Source organism: Heloderma suspectum, chromosome 2 (assembly GCF_057233095.1).
Source record: "Heloderma suspectum isolate Gila_16-S chromosome 2, 16-S_ref, whole genome shotgun sequence".
NCBI classification, from domain to species: Eukaryota; Metazoa; Chordata; class Lepidosauria; order Squamata; family Helodermatidae; genus Heloderma; species Heloderma suspectum.
Genome location: NC_139459.1, coordinates 363,024,419 through 363,044,936, shown reverse-complemented (window position 1 = coordinate 363,044,936; position 20,518 = coordinate 363,024,419). Strand labels below are relative to the sequence as shown.

Below are 20,518 nucleotides of genomic sequence, written 5' to 3'. Positions count from 1 at the left end.
TGGGGTGCGGAACCTCTAACCCATGGCTCAAACACAGACCTCTCCGTCTGGACCTTGGCAGGTCACGCCCCCTCACTGGCCTTACTCCTGGTTATAGACATTATTTACTCTGTCCTGCCTGGTCCCCAACAACAAAGCTGAGAGAACCTTGCACAAATTGGGGAAGGAGAATACTTGGATGCAAACATCCCCACCTTGCTGCTTACTGAACAAAGGTAAGAATCACATCTATAACTCCTCCCACCTTTGGCTCTGGCCACTCCCACTGGTGGAATGCAGACCCTGACTGGTTTTGATGGAGTTAATGGAGACCTTGACAGGACCCCCCCCCCATTTAAATGAAAAGGGGAAAAAGTTCAAGAAAGAGAGAGGGATGTCTTAAAAAGACCACCAGAAGTTCTCCAAAATGGAGAAGGAAGGAGAGCTTGAAGTGGCTGGCCTAGCATAAGCATGGGAATGTACATTTCATAACTATATCAGCCTTCTCCAAACTCTTGAAGGCCCCGTGAAATCCTGCAGGCAGATGGATCAACATCAGTAGCAGCATTGCCCAGTGAGTGGTGCCGAACGGATGGGGGGAACCTGGACACCGCCTCATTTTTAGTAGGGTCTCAGCACCTGCAAGCGCTCCACGGAAGAGTTGCTCAGCGCATGCCTGTGACAGCTGCTTGCTTGTACAGTGATATGGGGTTCTTTGGAAACTTATGATGAGGTTCGTTGGTAAGTTCTGAAAAGACAGATGAGCTTCCCTGAAGAAAGAAACAGACCTAGCCAGTGCTTGGTGTGAGCTGCCAGTGTGTGCCGCCACCATCTTCCCCAACATGGGAGATCAGTGGATGGCGTGAAAGGGTTCCCTGAATGTATAAAGCAGCCTTCCCCAACTGGGTGCTCTGACTCAGATTCCTGCACTGAGCCGGGGGTTGGACTCGATGGCCTTGTAGGCCCCTTCCAACCCTACTATGATTCTATGAACATTGGCCATGCTGGTTGGGGCTGATGGGAGTTGGTAGTCCAAAACATCTGGAGGGCACCATGTTGCCTACACCTGGAGAGTGGGATGATCCTTTCATGTTGTTGTCGTTCAGTCGTTAAGTCGTGTCCGACTCTTCGTGACCCCACGGACCAGAGCACGCCAGGCCTTCCTGTCCTGCGCTCTCTCCCGGAGTGTGCTCAAGTCCATATTCATTGCATCGGTGATGCTATCTAGCCATCTCATCCTCTGCCGTCCCCTTCTCCTTTTGCCTTCAGTCTTTCCCAGCATCAGGATCTTTACCAGAGAGTTTTCTTCCTTTCATGTACAAGAAAGTAAATACAACTTGACTGGTCTAACAAATTAGAGCTGTGACAAGATGTTACAGTATGGAGTGCTCCTGTTCAGGGTTCCAGTCAGCCAGTCCTGCCCTGTTCCAGGATATTCCATTCCATTCCCTCCTCCCTGCTTCCCCTCCCCCCAACAATCAGCATTCTTGCCAGCCGAGTATCACAATACTATCTTCTCTTCTCCCAGAGTGTAGCGAGACAAAGATATGCAACAGCATCACATCTGCACACAACGGAAGGATCACTCCTCATTTCAGAAAGAAGGAAGCTTGTGGCACCTCGAAGACTAAACAGACTTATTGTGGCAGAAAATTTCTTAGAGCAGCTTTCCCCACAACTCAGTGCCCTCCAGGTGTACTGGACTACCATTCAAAGTCCTGCTTTTGCCCAACGGTACGTGCGTGTGCCCCACTTCTGAGCAGATTGAAATTTCGGGGGTACACCGCCCACCCGAGGTTAAGTTTCCTTAGAAGTAGATCACTGGAGACTTATGGCATTTGTGTGATAAAACGTTTATTTACACAGATATACAGGCTGAGCATGAACAGGAGGTACAAAGCATTAGCAGTACAACAGATTCGTGTCTCCTATCAGATTTCTAGAGGGAACCCATTGTTGGGTAAAAGGAGCAAGTCCGCATGCTTCCAGACACTAGGGGGTGATATAGAATGTGTGGCATCAACAGCCACTTCTCTTGTTCATCCCCCTTGTTTTCCTGTAGTTTCTTTTCCCTGCTCCCTCCCCTTCCTTCTTCCTCCTCTTCCCTCTGCAACAAGTGCCATGTAGCTCCCTCCATGAGGGGAAGCAAGTAACCATATTTCATGCCTCAGACACCCAGCTTGTGGTTAAAACAGTGTGAAATAGTGTTAGATAAGGGGTGCTTGTAGTTAAACAGCGTTAGGTAGCCTTCTCTGATGATGTCTACAAAAGCACTAATAAAGTAAGTTGATTTGAACTTCTTCTAAACTGGCTCTAGCCTGCGCGTGTTGCCTCTAATACTAAATGCTGTGTTGCCACACTTTCTCTATATAAGGCAACTCTGGTGTAAGTCACACCAGACTTTCCAACATCCATGGTGCCATAGGATTCTCTGTAGAGAGTAAAGTCAGTTCTCAGCCACCTTTTCCAGTCTGAGGGTGCTTCCAGATGAGGTTTGATTGTATAATTACTGGCCTCATTCACCAAATTTTATGCTGGGGGGTGGGTGGTCCAGACATTGTTGGCGTTTTCCACTTGTAACCCTCCCACTGAAGGTGTCTTGCTCTGAAAAACGTGGAGTTCATAGAATCATAGAATAGTGGGGTTGGAAGGGGCCTACAAGGCCATCGAGTCCAATCCCCTGCTCAGTGCAGGAATCCAAGGCAGAGCATCCCTGACAGATGGCTGTCCAGCCTCGTCTTGAATGCCTCCAGTGTGGGAGAGCCCACCACCTCCCTAGGTAATTGGTTCCATTGTCATATTGCTCTAACAGTCAGAACGTTTTTCCTGATGTTCAGCCGGAATCTGGCATCCTGTCACTTGAGCCCATTATTCCGTGTCCTGCCCTCTGGGGTAATCGAGAAGAGATCCTGGCTTTCTTCTCTGTGACAGCCTTTCAAGTACTTGAAGAGCGCTATCCTATCTCCCCTCAGTCTTCTCTTCTCCAGGCTAAACATGCCCAGTTCTTTCAGTCTCTCCTCACAGGGCTTTGTTTCCAGTCCCCTGATCATCTTCGTTGCCCTCCTCTGAACCCTCTCCAGCTTGTCTGCATCCTTCTTAAAGTGTGGTGTCCATACTCCAGATGATGCCTAACCAGTGCTGAGTAGAGGGGAACTAGTACTTCATGCCCCTTCATGGATCACTGCCTTGTTGTGGCGAAGGGGCTTGCGTAACTCAGTGAAGCCATAAGCTATGCCGTGCAGGGCCACCCAAGACGGACAGGTCATGGCAGAGGGTTCTGACAAAATGTGGTCCACTGGAGAAGGAAATGGCAACCCACTCCAGTATTCTTGCCAAGAAAACCCCATGGAACGTATCACAAGGCTAAAAGATATGACGCCGGAAGATGAGCCCCTCAGGTCGGAAGGTGTCCAATATGCTACTGGGGAAGAGCAGAGGGTATTTCCAAGTAGCGCCAGAAAGAGTGAAGCGGCTGGGCCAAACCCGAAAGGACACTCAGCTGTGGATGTGTCTGGCGGTGAAAAGAAAATCCGATGCTGTAAAGAACAATATTGCTTAGGAACCTGGAATGTCAGATCAATGAATCAAGGTAAGCTGGAGGTGGTCAAACATGAGATGGCAAGATTGAACATCGACATCTTGGGAATCAGCGAACTAAAATGGACAGGCATGGGCGAATTTAATTCAGGTGACCATCATATCTACTACTGTGGGCAAGAATCCCTTAGAAGAAATGGAGTAGCACTCATAGTCAACAAAAGGGTGGGAAAAGCAGTACTGGGGTACAATCTTAAAAATGATAGAATGATCTCAGTACGAATCCAAGGCAAACCATTCAACATCACAGTAATTCAAGTCTATGCCCCAACCACTGAGGCCGAAGAAGCTGAGGTTGATCGGTTCTATGAAGACCTACAACACCTTTTAGAACTAACACCAAAAAAAGATGTCCTCTTCATCATAGGGGATTGGAATGCTAAAGTAGGAAGTCAAGAAATCACCGGGATAACAGGCAGGCATGGCCTTGGTGTACAAAATGAAGCAGGACAAAAGCTAATAGAGTTTTGCCAAGAGAACATGCTGATCATAGCAAACACTCTTTTCCAACAGCACAAGAGGCGACTCTACACATGGACGTCACCAGATGGTCAATATAGAAATCAGATTGATTATGTCCTTTGCAGCCAAAGATGGAGAAGCTCCATACAGTCAGTAAAAACAAGACCTGGAGCTGACTGTGGCTCAGATCATGAGCTGCTTCTTGCAAAATTTCGGCTTAAATTGAAGAACGTCGGGAAAACCACTAAACCATTCAGGTATGACCTCAGTCATATCCCTTCTGAATATACAGTGGAGGTGAGGAATAGATTTCAGGGATTAGACCTGACAGACAGAGTGCCTGAGGAACTATGGACGGAGGTCCGTAACATTGTTCAGGAGGCAGCAACAAAATCCGTCCCAAAGAAAAAGAAATGCAAGAAAGCCAAGTGGCTGTCTGAGGAGGCTTTACAAGTAGCTGAGGAAAGAAGGGAAGCGAAAAGCAAGGGAGAAAGGGGAAGATATACCCAACTGAATGCAGAGTTCCAGAGAATAGCAAGGAGAGACAAGAAGGCCTTCTTAAATGAACAATGCAAAGAAATCGAGGAAAACAACAGAATGGGAAAGACTAGAGATCTCTTCAAGAAAATTGGAGATCTCAAGGGAACGTTTTGTGCAAAGACGGGCATGATAAAGGACAAAGAAGGCAGGGACCTAACAGAAGCAGATGAGATTAAGAAGAGGTGGCAAGAATACACAGAAGAACTATACAGGAAAGATCTGAATGTCCCTGATAGCCATGATAGTGCGGTCACTGAACTTGAGCCAGACATCCTAGAGAGTGAAGTCAAGTGGGCCTTAGGAAGCATTAGTAACAACAAAGCTAGCGGAGATGACGGTATTTCAGCCGAGCTATTTAAAATCCTAAAAGATGATGCTGTTAAAGTGCTGCATTCAATATGCCAACAAATCTGGAACACTCAACAGTGGCCACAAGACTGGAAAAGGTCAGTTTACATTCCAATTCCAAAGAAGGGCAACGCCAAAGAGTGTTCAAACTACCGCACAATTGCGCTCATTTCACATGCCAGCAAGGTGATGCTCAAAATCCTACAAGCTAGGCTTCAGCAGTATGCGAACCGAGAACTACCGGAAGTACAAGCTGGGTTTCGAAGAGGCAGAGGAACTAGAGATCAAATCGCCAACATTCGCTGCATCATGGAGAAAGCAAGAGAATTCCAGAAAAACGTCTATTTCTGCTTCATTGACTACGCTAAAGCCTTTGATTGTGTGGATCACAACAAACTGTGGCAAATTCTGAAAGTGATGGGAGTACCAGACCACCTTACCCGTCTCCTGAGAAACCTGTACGAGGGTCAAGAAGCAACAGTAAAAACCAGACATGGAACAACCGAGTGGTTCAAAATTGGGAAAGGAGTACGACAAGGCTGCATATTGTCACCCTGCTTATTTAACTTATATGCAGAGTACATCATGAGAAATGCCGGGTTGGATGAATCACAGGTCGGAATTAAGATTGCCGGGAGAATTATCAACAACCTCCGATATGCAGACGATACCACCCTAATGGCAGAAAGCGAAGAGGATCTCAAGAGCCTCTTGTTGAGGGTGAAAGAGGAGAGTGCAAAAGCTGGTTTGAAACTCAACATTAAAAAAACTAAGATCATGTCATCTGGCCCTATCACTTCCTGGCATATAGAAGGGGAAGAAATGGAAGCAGTGACAGATTTTACTTTCTTGGGCTCCAAGATCACCGCAGACGGTGACTGTAGCCATGAAATTAAAAGACGCTTGCTCCTTGGGAGGAAAGCTATGGCCAACCTAGACAGCATAGTAAGAAGCAGAGACATCACCTTGCCGACAAAGGTCCGTCTAATCAAAGCTATGGTTTTCCCAGTAGTAATGTATGGCTGTGAGAGCTGGACTATAAGGAAGGCTGAGCGCCGAAGAATTGATGCTTTCGAACTGTGGTGCTGGAGAAGACTCTTACGAGTCCCCTGGACTGCAAGGAGGTCAAATCAGTCCATCCTAAAGGAAATCAACCCTGAGTGCTCATTGGAAGGACAGATAATGAAGCTGAAGCTCCAATATTTTGGCCACCTAATGCGAAGAGAAAACTCCCTGGAAAAGACCCTGATGCTGGGAAAGACTGAAGGCAAAAGGAGAAGGGGACGGCAGAGGATGAGATGGCTAGATAGCATCACTGATGCAATGAATATGAACTTGAGCACGCTCCGGGAGAGAGCGCAGGACAGGAAGGCCTGGCGTGCTATGGTCCATGGGGTCACGAAGAGTCGGACACGACTGAACGACTGAACAACAACAACAACAAGTACTTCATGGGATTTGGAAGCTATACTTCTATTAATGCAGTCCCAAATAGCATTTGCCTTTTTTGCAGCTACATCGCATTGTTGGCTCATATTCAGCTTGTGATCTACAACAATTTCAAGATTGTTCTCACTTGTAGCACTTTTGAGCCAAGTATTCCCCATCTTGTAACTGCACATTAATTAATTACATTTATATCCCGCCTTTTTTTTCCACCTTAAGGAACCCAAGGCGGCATACATAGTCCTCCTCCTCCTCCAGTTTATCCTCACAACAACAACCCTGTGAGGTGGGTTGGGCTGAGAGTCTGTGACTGGCCCAAAGTCACCCAGTGAGCTTCCATGGCTGAGTGGTGACTAGAACCTGGATCTCCCGACTCCCAGTCCAACACTCTAGCCACTACACCACACTGGTTTCTTTTTCCTAGGTGCAGAACTTGGCATTTATCCCTATTAAATGTCATTCTGTTGTTTTCTGCCCAGCACTCCAGCCTATCAAGATCACTTTCAATTTTGTTTCTGTCTTCCAAAGTATTAGCTATCCCTCCCAATTTTGTGTCATCTGCAAATTTGATCAGCATTCCCTGCACCTCCTCCTCCAAGTCATTCATAAAAATGTTGAAGAGCACTGGGCCCAGGACTGAGCCCTGCGGTACCCCACTCGTTACCTCTCCCCAGTTTGAGAAGATCCCATTGATAAGCACTCTTTGAGTCCGATTCTGTAGCCAACTGTGGATCCACCAGATCGTTGTTTCATCTAGCCCACTTTGAGCTAGTTTGCTCATCAGGATATCATGGGGCACTTTGTCGAAAGCTTTGCTGAAGTCGAGGTATATGATGTCTACAGCATTCCCACAGTCCACAAGGGAGGTTACCTGATCAAAAAATGAGATCAGATTCATCTGGCAGGATTTGTTCTTGACAAATGTTGGCTTCGAGTAATCACTGCATTGTTTTCAAGATGCTTACAGATGGATTGCTTTATCATCTGCTCCAGAATTTTCCCAGAGATTGATGTCAGACTGTCTGTAGTTCCCAAGTTCCTCCTTTTTACCCTTTTTGAAGATAGGGACGTTAGCCCTCTTCCAGTCATCTGGCACTTCACCCGCCCTCCATGATTTCTCAGAGATAACAGACAGCGGTTCTGAGAGCTCTTCTGCCAGTTCCTTTATTACTCTAGGATGCAGTTCATCTGGCCCTGGAGATGTGAACTCATTCAAAGTAATTCGGTGTTCCTTGACCATATGCCTATCGATCTCAAGCTGCAATCCTGCCCCTTCAGCCTGTACTTTGCCTTCGCCAGGGGGCTCATAGACCCTCTTTTGGGAGAAGACTGAGCCAAAGTAGGAACTGAGCACTTCTGCCTTTTCCTTGTCATCTGTTATCATTTTGCCATCCTTATTTAATAACTGAACCACCATTTCTTTCCTCTGTCTTTTACTATGCATGTAGCTGAAGAAAACCTTTTTGTTGCTTTTTGCATCCCTTGCTAACCTCTGGTCGTTCTCAGCTTTAGCCTTCCTGATGCCATCCCTGCCATTCTGTGGTATCTGCGTGTACTCTTCCTTTGTTGCTTGGCTTTCCTTCCACTTCCTATATGTGTGTGTTTTTTTTTTTTCAGGTCATCTATAAGCTTTTTGTGAAGCCACATTGGCTTCTTCTGTTGTCTTCCACCTTTTTTTCTTGTTGGAATTGTTTGTAATTGTGCCTTTAGAATTTCCTTTTTTAAAAACTCCCACCCATCTTGGGCTCCTTTTCTCGTTAGGGTCGCTTGCCATGGGACCTTACTGATCATTGTTCTGAGTTTATAAAATTGGCTTTCCTAAAATCCAGGGTACGCATTTGGCTACACTCAGCTTTTGCTTCCTTTAGAACCAAGAACTCAACTATAACATGGTCACTTTCCCCCAGAGTTCCTGTAACTGCTACTTTATCCACTAAGTCATCTCTGTTGGCACTGTTAAGGGGGTCGGCCCTTTGTTGTTGACATTTTCAAAGGGGCAGGGGGGGAGAGGGAGATAGAGATGGATGGCTTCCTGCCTGGCTCAGGAACTAGCCAATTAATGCTGTGTACAGACCTACTCTGAGGGGCAATTGCTTCAAGAGTGACACAAGGGCCAGCAAATCACTGTTCTGCAAATACAGCTTCTCTTCAAAGACAGAAAGTAACCTCCTCTGATCCTAAGGCTGTACCTGTGTCACAGCTGCAGGGAGATTATGCATGTAGGTCTCTCCACCCTTAGGGAGAAAGAGTCAGGCGGCCTTTGTGGAATACATAAAAGATGGGCAGAAGGGTCTCTCCTGAAAATGAGACTGCTGAGTAGGTGAAGATCAGGTCTCCTGTATCAGCATCGACAAAGGCCATCTGCCCCCCTTCATAGTTCAGAGAGACTTGGATCCTCTTGAGCTCCCCTTTCAGGGACAGATGAGAGGAATGAGAGAGTCCCCAAGCTCTGTACTCACCTTTCAACTTCCCCACAGTCCATAAGTCATCCCTGGAAGAAAATAAAACAGCGCCCTTTCTCCTGACATACTTTCTGGCAACCCCCACGGCCCAAGCTCCCTCACTTCCCACAGTGACCTCCCAAAAGTGTCTGCCTGCTGCAAATCCATTGCATCCCAACACAAAAGGACAGAAATCGAATCTCTCGGGATTGTCAGGCAGATCTTGATATTTGTCTCTCCATGTCACGCATTTATGATCCTCAGACAAGATGAGATTAGGATGGGCTGTGTCTGGATCCAGACTTATATTTGCTGTTGGGGTTGGAGGCCAATGAGGAAAGAGAAGAAAATCAGCATCAGCCAGGAGATTGGCTTACCTAGTGAGTCTGGCAAGCCCGAATGCAGTACATGGAAGCCATATTGACTTGAGGATGCTCCTCTCCTTCTTCACAATTAAATGTAACATTTGCACAGCGCTTTCATAACCCATGCTTCAGTTGTTGCTCCCAGGATTGTTAAAAGAATGGTAAATCTAGCATGCCTGTGTTTGCTGACACTGGGTGGGGTGATTACCCTCCCTGCTCTGTTTCTAGAACCAGCTATTGACACACGCTCAGTAAGTGCTCTTCTGGGTGGGCTGGCTTCTTTGAGAAGATACCAGCAGTCCAGCCTTGCTCAAGAAGAGAACGCTGCTCCAGAGGGAAGGCCCGCAGACTCTGTTATTCACAGGCCTGCTTTGCTTGTTTTTAGGATACAAGCAACTAATAATGAAGATTTAGATTCCTGCACAAGAAAACTACAACAACTATAAAAGGATTGTGAGCTCATTTTTTTTTTCTTCTGTGCACCCTGTTAATAGCTGAAAGAAACTGTGACTTCTTTGCTGCTATGAAACAACAGCAACCAGACTGTCAATAATATCAAGACTATTACTGTCATTTGACTGTGTATTACTGTTCTGTGTATCAATGAGAATTATTTCTTTTATTTCAATATACATTTAAATTTGATCTTTGTGGTTGTTTCTTTTCTTTGTTATTGCAAATATGGATGGGACTTGCACTGTCAAAAAAGACTGAATCCGCCCACTTCTCCTGCCTAATGCAGAGATACTGTGGGTTACACTTCCAAGGGTTCAAAGTGCTTCACAGGTATTATCTAGCTGTAATCGTTACAGTGACCTTATAATGGGTGGGGAACCTCAGGCCCAGAGGGTTCTGAGGGCCAAATCTGGATGGCCATGCCCTTCCCCATGCCGCACCCCCTTTCCCCTGACCACTGATTGTTTGATGGTTTCCTGGATTTTGTGTGTTTTCCCATTTTAAAAGGTGGAAATACCTCTCCCAAGGCATTGGTCACTGGCAGTTAGAGCGGTAAGCTACAATAGGTGGGTATTTTTGGCTCCACCCCTTTTGCCTTAAGCCCTGCCCACCACGGGAATGCGGCCCCTGAACGCTTTTCTGAAATTTAATTCGGCGCTCGGGTTGAAAGAGGTTCAACACCCCTGCCCAATAAGGTAAATCATTAGTATTGTCTCCCATATTTTAGATGAGAGGGCTGAGGGAGAGTGGCTTGCCTGAAGCCACCTCATGAGTTCATGGCAGAAGCAAGACTTCCTGATTTGTAACTCAGTCTCTGGACCAGTTCGGACAATTGCCAGTACCCACCGCCACGGTGGGTTGTGGTTGCGTGCTGGCTGGCCGCCCTTGTGCATATTCAAGCTGCAGCCACCCCAGAATCCTAATGTGGCCCATGGGTCTCGTAGTCAACATTTCAACAAATCCCATGCTTGAAAACTCAGGAAAAGCTGGCAGCAGGCTTGTCCAGGGCTGAGAACATACCCTCTTTGTAACCATGACCCACATTTTTGCAATTTCATCCCCCCGCCCCCCCGACAAGTCTCAGCTGTTAATTTTTTTTAAAGTATATCCTGCCCTTTGGGGCAGTTTACAAAAAGCAAAAAAGAAAGACACCCATAAAAGCATTACTTTGTTCTGCTGCTTATGAAATGGAGGAGGCAGACAGGAGATAATAGGATTTAGGGTCATTTGACACTTCCCGTATATTGTCCATTTGGGAATCCCAGAGAGCATCAGGTGACTCCATTTTGGTGGGCAGCCACCTAGTGATGTGGTCTGGATTGGATATACTATCAGTGAAGACCCGTTATCCAGTTCTGCAACATCCAGAGACAGTGTTTTGGAAGTGATGAAAACCCTGCGAAATTCTGCTTTGTGCTGCCCATTCTGCACTTTTAACAGCTCTATGCTATCCTCTTAGTCATGTCCAACAACAGGCCAGGCTGACCTTCACATCTAACAGCTTCTCTTGGTTTTTCTCATTTTTCTCCCTGGTACAAATGATTATTCCTTAAAAACTGAGAAGAACCTTTAAGGCAGACATGGAGGTGCTATCCAGGGAAAATCAATGTAGACCAAAGAGCCACAACCCCACCAGTGGCGTGGTCTTTGCCTTACAATTCTCGTGTCTCCCTGCCTCAAGAAAAGACTGTGTGGAAAGGCCCTCAGTGTTGATGTCCAGCACCAGTTTCACTGTTAGAAGTCCAGGCAGGGAAGCAAAAGCAGATGGTTCATCAGAGGTCTTCTTGGCCCTCAGGTCAAGCAGTTACAGGTCACCTCACACCAAAGCATTTAGAAAGTGGGTGGGGCAGGAAGGTAGGTGAATGAATGGAAGAACCAAACATGAACGCATCCAAATAATCATAACTAGAAAAATGCTCAGATATCATCAATCAATTTGGGGCTTTTTAGTTTAGGTCAGCCTTCCCCACCCAGTGCCCTCCAGATGTTTGGACTACAACTCCCATTATCCCTGACCATTGGTCATGCTGGCTGGGGCTAATAATTAACCCCTTGATGGTTCCAGAAGTTCACCAAGGCAGTGCTGGTGAACGCCAATGAAACACAAGCAGACAACATTCAGAGAAGTCCTCATTTTTGCTGTGAATTGGATCCCCCATGAGACCCCAAAATTTACCTTTTTGAACCTGAAATCCAGATACCAGAATGTCTAGAGAAATAAAGGGATGGTATCACACATTTGTGTTTATAACATATCTGGTAAGAACAATATAGCATGCATTATTCAGGACTGGGAGGAGGTTTCCCCAAACTTTCAGCGCCCACTGATTGAATTACCTTCGCTGCCATTGGTGGTGGGGGTTACCCCTACCAGTGGTGGTGAGATGGTTTCTCTGCCCTCAGCAGTCTAGCCACCATTTTCTTAATCTGAAAATGATCCAGATACCATGTTGTTCTGGGGCATTTAGTGGAGCGGGGGACTGGACAGGACATGGCAGCTTTCATAAAAACATGGCTAACATTACCTGAATTGGGGCATGAGTCAAAGCACTCAAGTCTGGGGATTTCAGGTACAATTTTCAAAGCTATTAAGACAGCAATCCTATGGCCCTTAGACAGCATCGGGGGGGCTATGGGATATTCCAGATTCCTCCTCTCCCCCACCCCTGCCCCCTTGAACCCAGCATTTAGAGAACCGCACCAGTAATGCTCGTCTGGCTAAAATGTAGAGCGGGGGAAATGCACAGATGAAGATTGCCTCCCCACTGTTCCTGCTCTGCATAGGATTCCCATTGGCCTCCGAGTTCAGACGCAGATGGGAATCACGATAGGATTGTGCCCTAAATACAGCTTTGGTGAGAAAGACTGTAGACTGACTGAGGGCTAAACTACATGGTACGTTAAATACATAGTGTGCAGCTGGTCTTCATTATTTTTTTAACCTCAGGGTAAGCACACAGGGCCCAATCCAGACTGGGACCACTTCACATGGGTAGGGGAGGTTTAATCCTTCCCACCCAGCCACTTTCTCCTCTAAATTTGGCCCCCTCGTGGAGGCTAAACCCCTCCTCCAGTGGCACCAATGGGGTTTCTGTTTGTTTGTTTTTAGCTTGTTTTGTTTGTTTGTGAGTGGCTAGGTGAGAACATTTAAACCTTCCTTACCTGTGCACTGTGGTCCCAATCTGGATCGAGGTCCCATATACTTACACTGAGGTAAAATAAAGCTGAGGATCAACGGCATGCTACATATTTAATACAGCATGTAGTTTAGCCCTGAATGGAAAAGGGCAAAGGAGAGTGGAGTAACTGAATAGAAGAGGACCAATTGTATGCTGTTCATTGTAGAATCAGACGAAGGAAGGATGGAAGCCATTTCTGCCAATATCACCTGTAGGTTTATCTCACAACACCAGTAGCATTTGCTCCGATGACTTGAGTGCTGTTATTACTTGAGATGAGAGTAATAAGCATCCCTGTCAGACCCTTTAGGAGCTTTTGTGCATTTGGTAGTGGGGGGGGGGTAGCAGCCACAGGAAGCAATTTAAGATTGGTCTGAGTGCCTGCCTCAATTTGGCTTGCTGTAATTCAAGCAGGAGTGCTTGTATAACTGAGCACCCCATTTTGAATTCTTACTCTATCCCTCCTTATTACCAGAGGTTAATTATTTGTTATGTTTGTTTCCTAAATACTGTGGGAGAAAAAAGAGTGTGAGAACATAGACTCCCCATGGCCTCCCATCCAGGTACTAGTTGCCAGGCCCAGACATGCTTAGCTTCAGAGATGGAAGTACATCAGTCACCTTCAGACGATTTTCTAGGCCCAACTACGACAGTCCAGCAACAGGAGTTATTCACACTGGCCACTTTCGATTGATCTATTTTCACCACAGTCAAATACAAAGTGTATACAAGCTGTGGCAAAGACAGGGGGTTTGCCCGAGAGAGACCATGAGGGACATTTCCACCAAGAAAGGCTGCCTCGAAGAATCAAGTTCCCCACTCCCTGTGCCAAAGACACACATGCACACTCCTAATTTTGAACGCTTGTTCAATCACTCTGCCTGCCCCATTAAACAATGCAGGCTCTTAAAGCATAAACAGGCAGGAATTAGTCACTGGAGATAAAAAATGAAGACCAATTTAAACAAACAAAATACAGAATGCAAATCTGAGTTAAGTCTGCAGGAATCAGTTTGACAAGAGCCCTGTAACAGTTAAAATAAAATTGCCTTTTCAATTTTCCAGGCCTGAGAACATTGCAAAAAGGGTGGCCAGATGCAAAAGAGGGTAGGGCTCCTGCACCTTTAATTTGTTATGCAAGCTACACCGGCTGAAAAATTACCCTTAAGGGAAGGGCCATAGCTTAGTGGCAGAATACATGTTTTGCATGCAGAAGGTCCCAGGTTCGATCCCCAGCATCTCCAGGTAGGGCTGGAAAAACTCCTGCCTGAAACCCTGGAGAGCCGCTGCTGCCAGTCAGTGTTGGCAATACTGGGCACGATGGAGCAGGGGCCTGACTCAGTATAAGGCAGCTTCATGTGTTCCTGCACCACTGCTACACCACTGTGAAAGGTGCAGTAGCCCCTGTCCTCTTTTACACCTGCCTACCCTACTTATCAATGACTTTCACATAGCCTTTTGGACCAATGCAATGTCCTCTAGAAAATCCTTGCAGCCAATCTGTTACCTTTGAACTGATTCACGATGCCATCCAGAAAGGGATTTATACAGCAGAAGTCCCAGATCCTCAATTTCAGCGCAGGAGAAAAAATCACAGGATTCTCAATGTTCTCCTTCTTCTCACACCTGGTGGGGAAAGACAATGTCAACTCACCAGTCTAAGCAACTTTCCGAAAAGCCCCGTGTCTCCTCCTGGTGTCAGTTCTCCACATCATGGATATATCATAGAGAACTGAGGTCAAGGTTTTTACTATGGTGAAAAGCAGCATTCAAGCAACTTGTGGATCTATAGAGTATTTAACAAGTATAAGAAAAACAATGAAGATGTGTTTCAGGGCAAAAGAAGGAGATATATGCAATTAGCAGTGCAATCGTATACCTGTCTACTTAGAAGTAACTGTGCTAGGTGGGTATAAGCACATTTACCTGGGAGTAAGTCCTACTGAACTCAGTTGGGCTTACTTCTGAATAGACATGTACAGGATCCTCTGATAACTTGTTAAGGATAAATGAAAAGTCAGGTCCTGAGAGAGAGAGATTTTAGGATTATACCAACTTTAACTGAACCATTGTAAAAGAGAGAAGAACTGAAAAAAATAACTACAGTATGTGGTAAAATAAAAGGAAGTGCAGAATAATAATGTATGGAGTGTCTTCCCAGAGAAATGAATAAGATAACTTTAAAAAGAGATAATAAATACTATTATTTACTATTTACTATTAAAAATTTACTATTTACTATTATCTCTTTAAAAAGAGATAATAAATACTATTATTTACTATTTACTATTATTTATTTATTTAATAAATAATATTTATTTATTAAATAAATAAATTCTTTATTTATTTAATAAATAAATAAATAAAGAATGAATATAATATTTTATATAATATGGAATATTTTAATAATTCGTATAGGTTACTGGGTTCTACATATTAAAATGTATTTTTAATATTCATATTAAAATGAATATTAAAATTATTTTATACGTTTCGTAATTGTCTGAGGAAGAGCCTGTAGATACATTTTGAATATTAAAAGATAAATTATATTAAATACAGTGATCTTTGGTGGCAGAATGAGGGTATTATAACTACAATACAGTGTCCCTGTTTTGATCTGTGATACGTTGGAGGGAACAGAGCCCTAAATTCTCTCCCCCTGAGACTGGAGGGCCACGTTCTTTGCACTCCTAACACAGCTTTCTTGGCATCACAAAAGATTTCACTTACCTCTGCAACAAGCTTTGAATATCCTAGAGGGAAAGAGGGAAAGTTTATTGTGCTGTTTATTGTTTTGCATTATACTGTATTTTATTCTTTTAAATATTTGTATTGTATTTTATATTTTAACTGTGTTTTAAAATGGCATTTTAATTTTTTAACTGGTTGTAATCCACCCAGGGAACATTAGTTATTGGGCGGATTAGAAATGTACTAAATAAATAAATAATAAAATAAATAAGAACTCAGTGGAGCCATTTCTGTGCAGACCACTGCAGCCTACTTTGCATGTCCTTCAGTGGAAGCAGACATAGGTGGATCCCGCAGTAGAAAAGAAGGTACCACTTCAGTCTGCAGTTGAGGGTACCACATTTATGAATACTTTCGCTTTCTTTCTTTTTTAAGACCCTGCAACTTAAAAACTAGAATAGCAGAGACGGGGTTGTCTTCTTCCCATCAATTCCTTATGGGGGGAGGATTCAAACATGGTACCCCCTGCCTGCAGTGGAACACTCTACTCTGTCACCTCAGGATCAGGCCTTACCTGCAGGAGTTCACTTGCTGGCTGCTGACGCTTCTCCTCCATCTCCTGGATGATACTGTCAAGAGAGGAGAATTCCTCCGAGAGTTTGGCCAGCTGCTCATCCCTTTTCCTAGCAATCTCCTTTTCCAGGTCTTCCATTTGTGAGAGCAGATGCTTCTCTTGTTCATCTAGAAACCGGTGCAATTGTCTGAACACAGCTGCTGTCTTTTCCCTCTCTGCTTTTGTTTGCTTCTGCAACAAGAAGATGGGAAGAGGAATAAACCCAGTCTTCGGAGCATGAAGTGGTCAATGGTGAGAATTCCCTAGCAAGGGCACCTACGTCTTTTCACAGAGATCATGTCAATATTCAGCAGGGAAAGAGCTTCCTAAAACTTACAAGAGCCCACCTTAAGAATGGCCTTATGTGGACATTTTCTGTATGATATTAGGCCATTCCAAATATAATATTTTTAAAATAAACTCTTCTGCATTCCGTTTTTTCAGAGATTTATTCTAGACTACAGTACTTCTTCACTTCCTAGTAATAGCAGCACTTACAAGCAAGGCTTGGCTTTCCTTTCCTGCATCTGCTTTGTATGCCAGAATTTTCTCTCTCTCCTCCCTCAGAGTCTCCAGGCGTGTATGAATCAGATCCTGAAGGGAAAATAAAAGTTCAGGTTTGGTTCAGAGAGAGAGAAGGAGGAGTTAAAACACATTGTTTGTTCTCTGCAATCCATCCAGATCTGATCCTGAGGAGAAAACAAAAGTTCATGTTAATCCTGTTAGAAAGCCAGTGTGGTGTTGTGGCTGGAGTGTTGGACTGGGAGCCAGGAGATCTGGGTTCTAGACCCCACTCAGCCATGGAAGCTCACTGGGTGACTTTGGGCCAGTCACAGACTCTCAGCCTGACCTACCTCACAGGGTTGTTGTGAGGATAAAATGGAGAGGAGGATTATGTATGCCACCTTGCGTTCCTTCTGGAGGAAAAAAGGTGAGATATAAATGGAATAAATAAATAAATACATTCCTTTTTTAAGTGTGTGTGTGTGTGTGTGTGTGTATCTCAAAATTGAGAGAGGCAGGCAGGCAGGCAAGTTGAATGCCATTCTTGCTCTCTGCATTGCACTCCAGTGGTTTTTATAGGGATCCTCCTGGCGCCTTCCTTATCCCATTGTAGCACACAAGTAGATTGGCTAGATGGGTTAGGTTAGTAGATCCAGTTGAAATATGGAGTTAACACTTCTTGACATGGGGAAAGGGAAAGATCTTTTCCACTACTTCCATGTCCAAATTGGTTCTGGCAAGCTGTCATATTTGAGTGCATGGAAGCATTTCGTTTCCCTGCAATGGAGTTCAAGGTCCTCCCTAGCGTTACAGAGAAGCTCAGCCACAATAACCTGTGTTTCATATTTTGGGGTGGCATCTCCCATCTCCCATCACCTTGGCTAAAGAATCCATTTTGCTCTGAGAAAGGCAGCCAGAACAAGAGGCTTGAAGGCTGCCAGGAATGAGGGGGCCCTGGATGGTAGCTAGTATCTACGTACCTATTGATGTTCTCTATTGATTAAATTCTGAGAGGTTGCCCCCATGGAACTCTGGATACATGCAAATGCCTACCAGGGCCGGCCCAATATATTTTGCTGCCTGAAGGGAAAGGACAAGATGGCGCCTCTCCCCATCCCACATACAGAGTCTAGTGGCACCATAAAGACTAACTAATTTATTCTGGCATAAGCTTTTGTGGACTATTGACCCCTTCATCAGATGCTACAAGACTCTTTGTTGTTTTGTCTGCATACAAAATTTACACTAAACAAATGCAAGCAGACAGTAAAGGATGCAAAACTCTGGCCCGGTTCACATGATCACAAGGTAGTTAACAAGCCACGGTGGCATGTTAACTACCCTGCGTGTTTCAGTCGCATGCCGGCATATTTGCATAATTACCCTTGCTGGGTGCAGCTTCTCATGTCATCCGAACCCATCGAAGGTGGCTTGTTGGGGTGGTTAACAAACCACCCAGAACCCAGGGCCTGCTGTAGGGTTGTGGGGTGGTTTGTGGGGTTCGACTGACACAAGAAGCCACGGCCTGCGGCTCAGATTGTCAACATGATGCCCATGGGTGCTGCAGCCCACTGTGGGCATCTCTACACCAGCCTAAAATCCTGCATTTAAAATGGGGCTTTCCGCTTCCATTTTAAATGCAGGATCACAACTGACTCCCTTTCCCCCCTCCCCTTCCCCCTTCCTCCCTGTATTTGAGTCTTCCATTATCTTTCATTGATCTCACTCCTCTTCTTGCTGCTTTTACTCTTTTCACCGGGGAAACTGAAGCCGAACACAACGGGGTAATTTGATAGCTCATTATCTGCAATCTATTTAAAAACGGAACAAAGGGGACGCAGGATAAAAGCTCTGTGTGAAGGAGCCCTGTGTCTAATAAGCCACTGTGGGCTTTGGTGATTGTGCAAACCAGATCTCTTTGTTGTTTTTCCTGATCTGTGATATTTATTCTAGCTGTTGTTGTTGTTCAGTCGTTCAGTCGTGTCCGACTCTTCGTGACCCCATGGACCAGAGCACGCCAGGCCTTCCTGTCCTCCGCTCTCTCCTGGAGTGTGCTCAAGTTCATATTCATTGCATCGGTGATGCTATCTAGCCATCTCATCCCCTTCTCCTTTTGCCTTCAATCTTTCCCAGCATCAGGATGGTCAATATCGAAATCAGATTGATTATGTACTTTGCAGCAAAGATGGAGAAGCTCTATACAGTCAGTAAAAACAAGACCTGGAGCTGACTGTAGCTCAGATCATGAGCTTCTTGTTGCAAAATTTTGGCTTAAATTGAAGAATGTAGGGAAAACCACTAAACCATTCAGGTATGACCTAAATCATATCCCTTATGAATATACAGTGGAGGTGACGAATAGATTTAAGGGATTAGACCTGATAGACAGAGTGCCTAAGGTCCGTAACATTGTTCAGGAGGCAGCAACTCAATCCATCCCAAAGAAAAAGTAATGCAAGAAAGCCAAGTGGCTGTCTGATGAGGCTTTACAAGTAGCTGAGGAAAGAAGGGAAGCGAAAAGCAAGGGAGAAAGGGGAAGATATATCCAACTGAATGCGGATTTCCAGAGAATAGCAAGGAGAGACAAGAAGGCCTTCTTAAAGGAACAATGCAAAGAAATCGAGGAAAACAACAGAATGGGAAAGACTAGAGATCTCTTCAAGAAAATTGGAGATCTCAAGGGAACGTTTTGTGCAAAGACGGGCATGATAAAGGCCAAAGAAGGCAGGGACCTAACAAAAGCAGATGAGATTCTAGCTGAGCTTCTAGTAAATATCTTGGAGGGTGGATTAGGGCTGGAGGGGTGTGTGCCTTGAGACTGAAGATGTCCTTTTTATTGATTGATTGATTGATTTTATTACATTTCCATACCACCCAATTGCCGAAGCTCTTTGGGTGGTTCACAAAAATTTTCCTTCCCCCCTCCTGAAACTCCCCCCAGCCCCAAACTGGCAGGAGCACTCTTTTTAGGGGATGGGGATACATTGCAACTTTTTGTTTCGGGTCCCACTTGTCTGTACCTGTTTTTCCACCCTATCAAGATCTACAGCGACTCCCTACCTTGTACTCCTGGGAAGCCTCCTCCAGAGGAACCGCCTTGTGGTTTTCGTGCTCCTTGGATCTGTCGCACACCAGGCAGATGGGGGCTTCGTGCTCCTTACAGAAGAGTTTCAGGGGTTCCTGGTGTTTCTCGCAGAGTCTCCCCTTCCCTCCTGCTCTCTTTCTCTCCTGAAGAATGAGGCTTTTCGCTATTTCAGCAACATTAGCCATTTGTCGGTTTGGTCTGACGTTCCTTTGCTGAACAGTTTCTCCACACTGAGGGCAGGAAGCCTCTATGCTTGACTGCCCCCAGTACTGGGTCAGGCAGACTCCGCAGAAATTGTGCCCACACTCTGTTAGGATCACTGGGTCCTTGAAATACTCCAGGCAGATGAAACAAGTGGCTTCCCCACAGAGATCCTTGACGGGGCTCCCAGCAACAGCCATGGCTGCCTTACGCAAAAGAGAAAGGAGCAAAGTTTGGTTTCGCTTTCTCCATCAGCAACTAGGTGCTTCACTTCCTGGAAATGAGATTATTCAAGATCTGGCTTTAAACTATGTTAAAAAAAATGCAAAGAAAAAAAAGCAAAATAATTAATACAATTACTAATCCATCACAAACTGGCAGTACGAGAGCATCCAGCCTCAAATCTGGGGAGAGTTCCTTATGGATTCTGATTACTTTAGCTTGTGGACCCCGTAAAATCTACTTTCTAGACTCTTTGAATGTATCTTGCAGCTCTCCCTAACTAACCATTACGCCTTTGCAGGAAAATTGCTATTACAACAGGATTCATGGAAATCATAATGCCACCAAATCTATACAAAACAGAAGCATTTTAACAACCGCTCATT

At 45.1% G+C, this 20,518-nt stretch overlaps 2 protein-coding genes across 3 annotated transcripts in view; both read right to left on the bottom strand.

Moving 5' to 3' along the window:
• Positions 1–7,942: 7,942 nt before the first annotated feature.
• LOC146355704 (E3 ubiquitin-protein ligase TRIM7-like) lies at positions 7,943–20,151 on the bottom strand. Of its 2 annotated transcripts, XM_084831025.1 has the most exons (7): positions 19,685–20,148; positions 16,619–16,714; positions 16,082–16,312; positions 15,547–15,569; positions 14,321–14,439; positions 11,811–11,843; positions 7,943–9,125 (listed from the first exon to the last, which is right to left on the bottom strand). In XM_084831025.1, exons 1-7 carry the CDS (start codon positions 20,108–20,110, stop codon positions 8,608–8,610), a joined length of 1,446 nt encoding a protein of 481 aa, XP_084687151.1. In that variant the 5' UTR covers positions 20,111–20,148; the 3' UTR covers positions 7,943–8,607. The 2 variants fall into 2 exon arrangements, with proteins under 2 accessions (XP_084687151.1, XP_084687150.1); XM_084831024.1 differs by lacking the exon at positions 11,811–11,843 and having other exon boundaries at positions 19,685–20,151.
• LOC146355702 (uncharacterized) overlaps positions 20,130–20,518 on the bottom strand; it is a 33,906-nt gene continuing 33,517 nt past the window's right edge. Inside the window, exon 10 of the mRNA XM_084830813.1 lies at positions 20,130–20,218. The gene's annotated coding sequence lies outside the window, so the exon portion shown is untranslated. The remainder of the gene's footprint in view (positions 20,219–20,518) is intronic.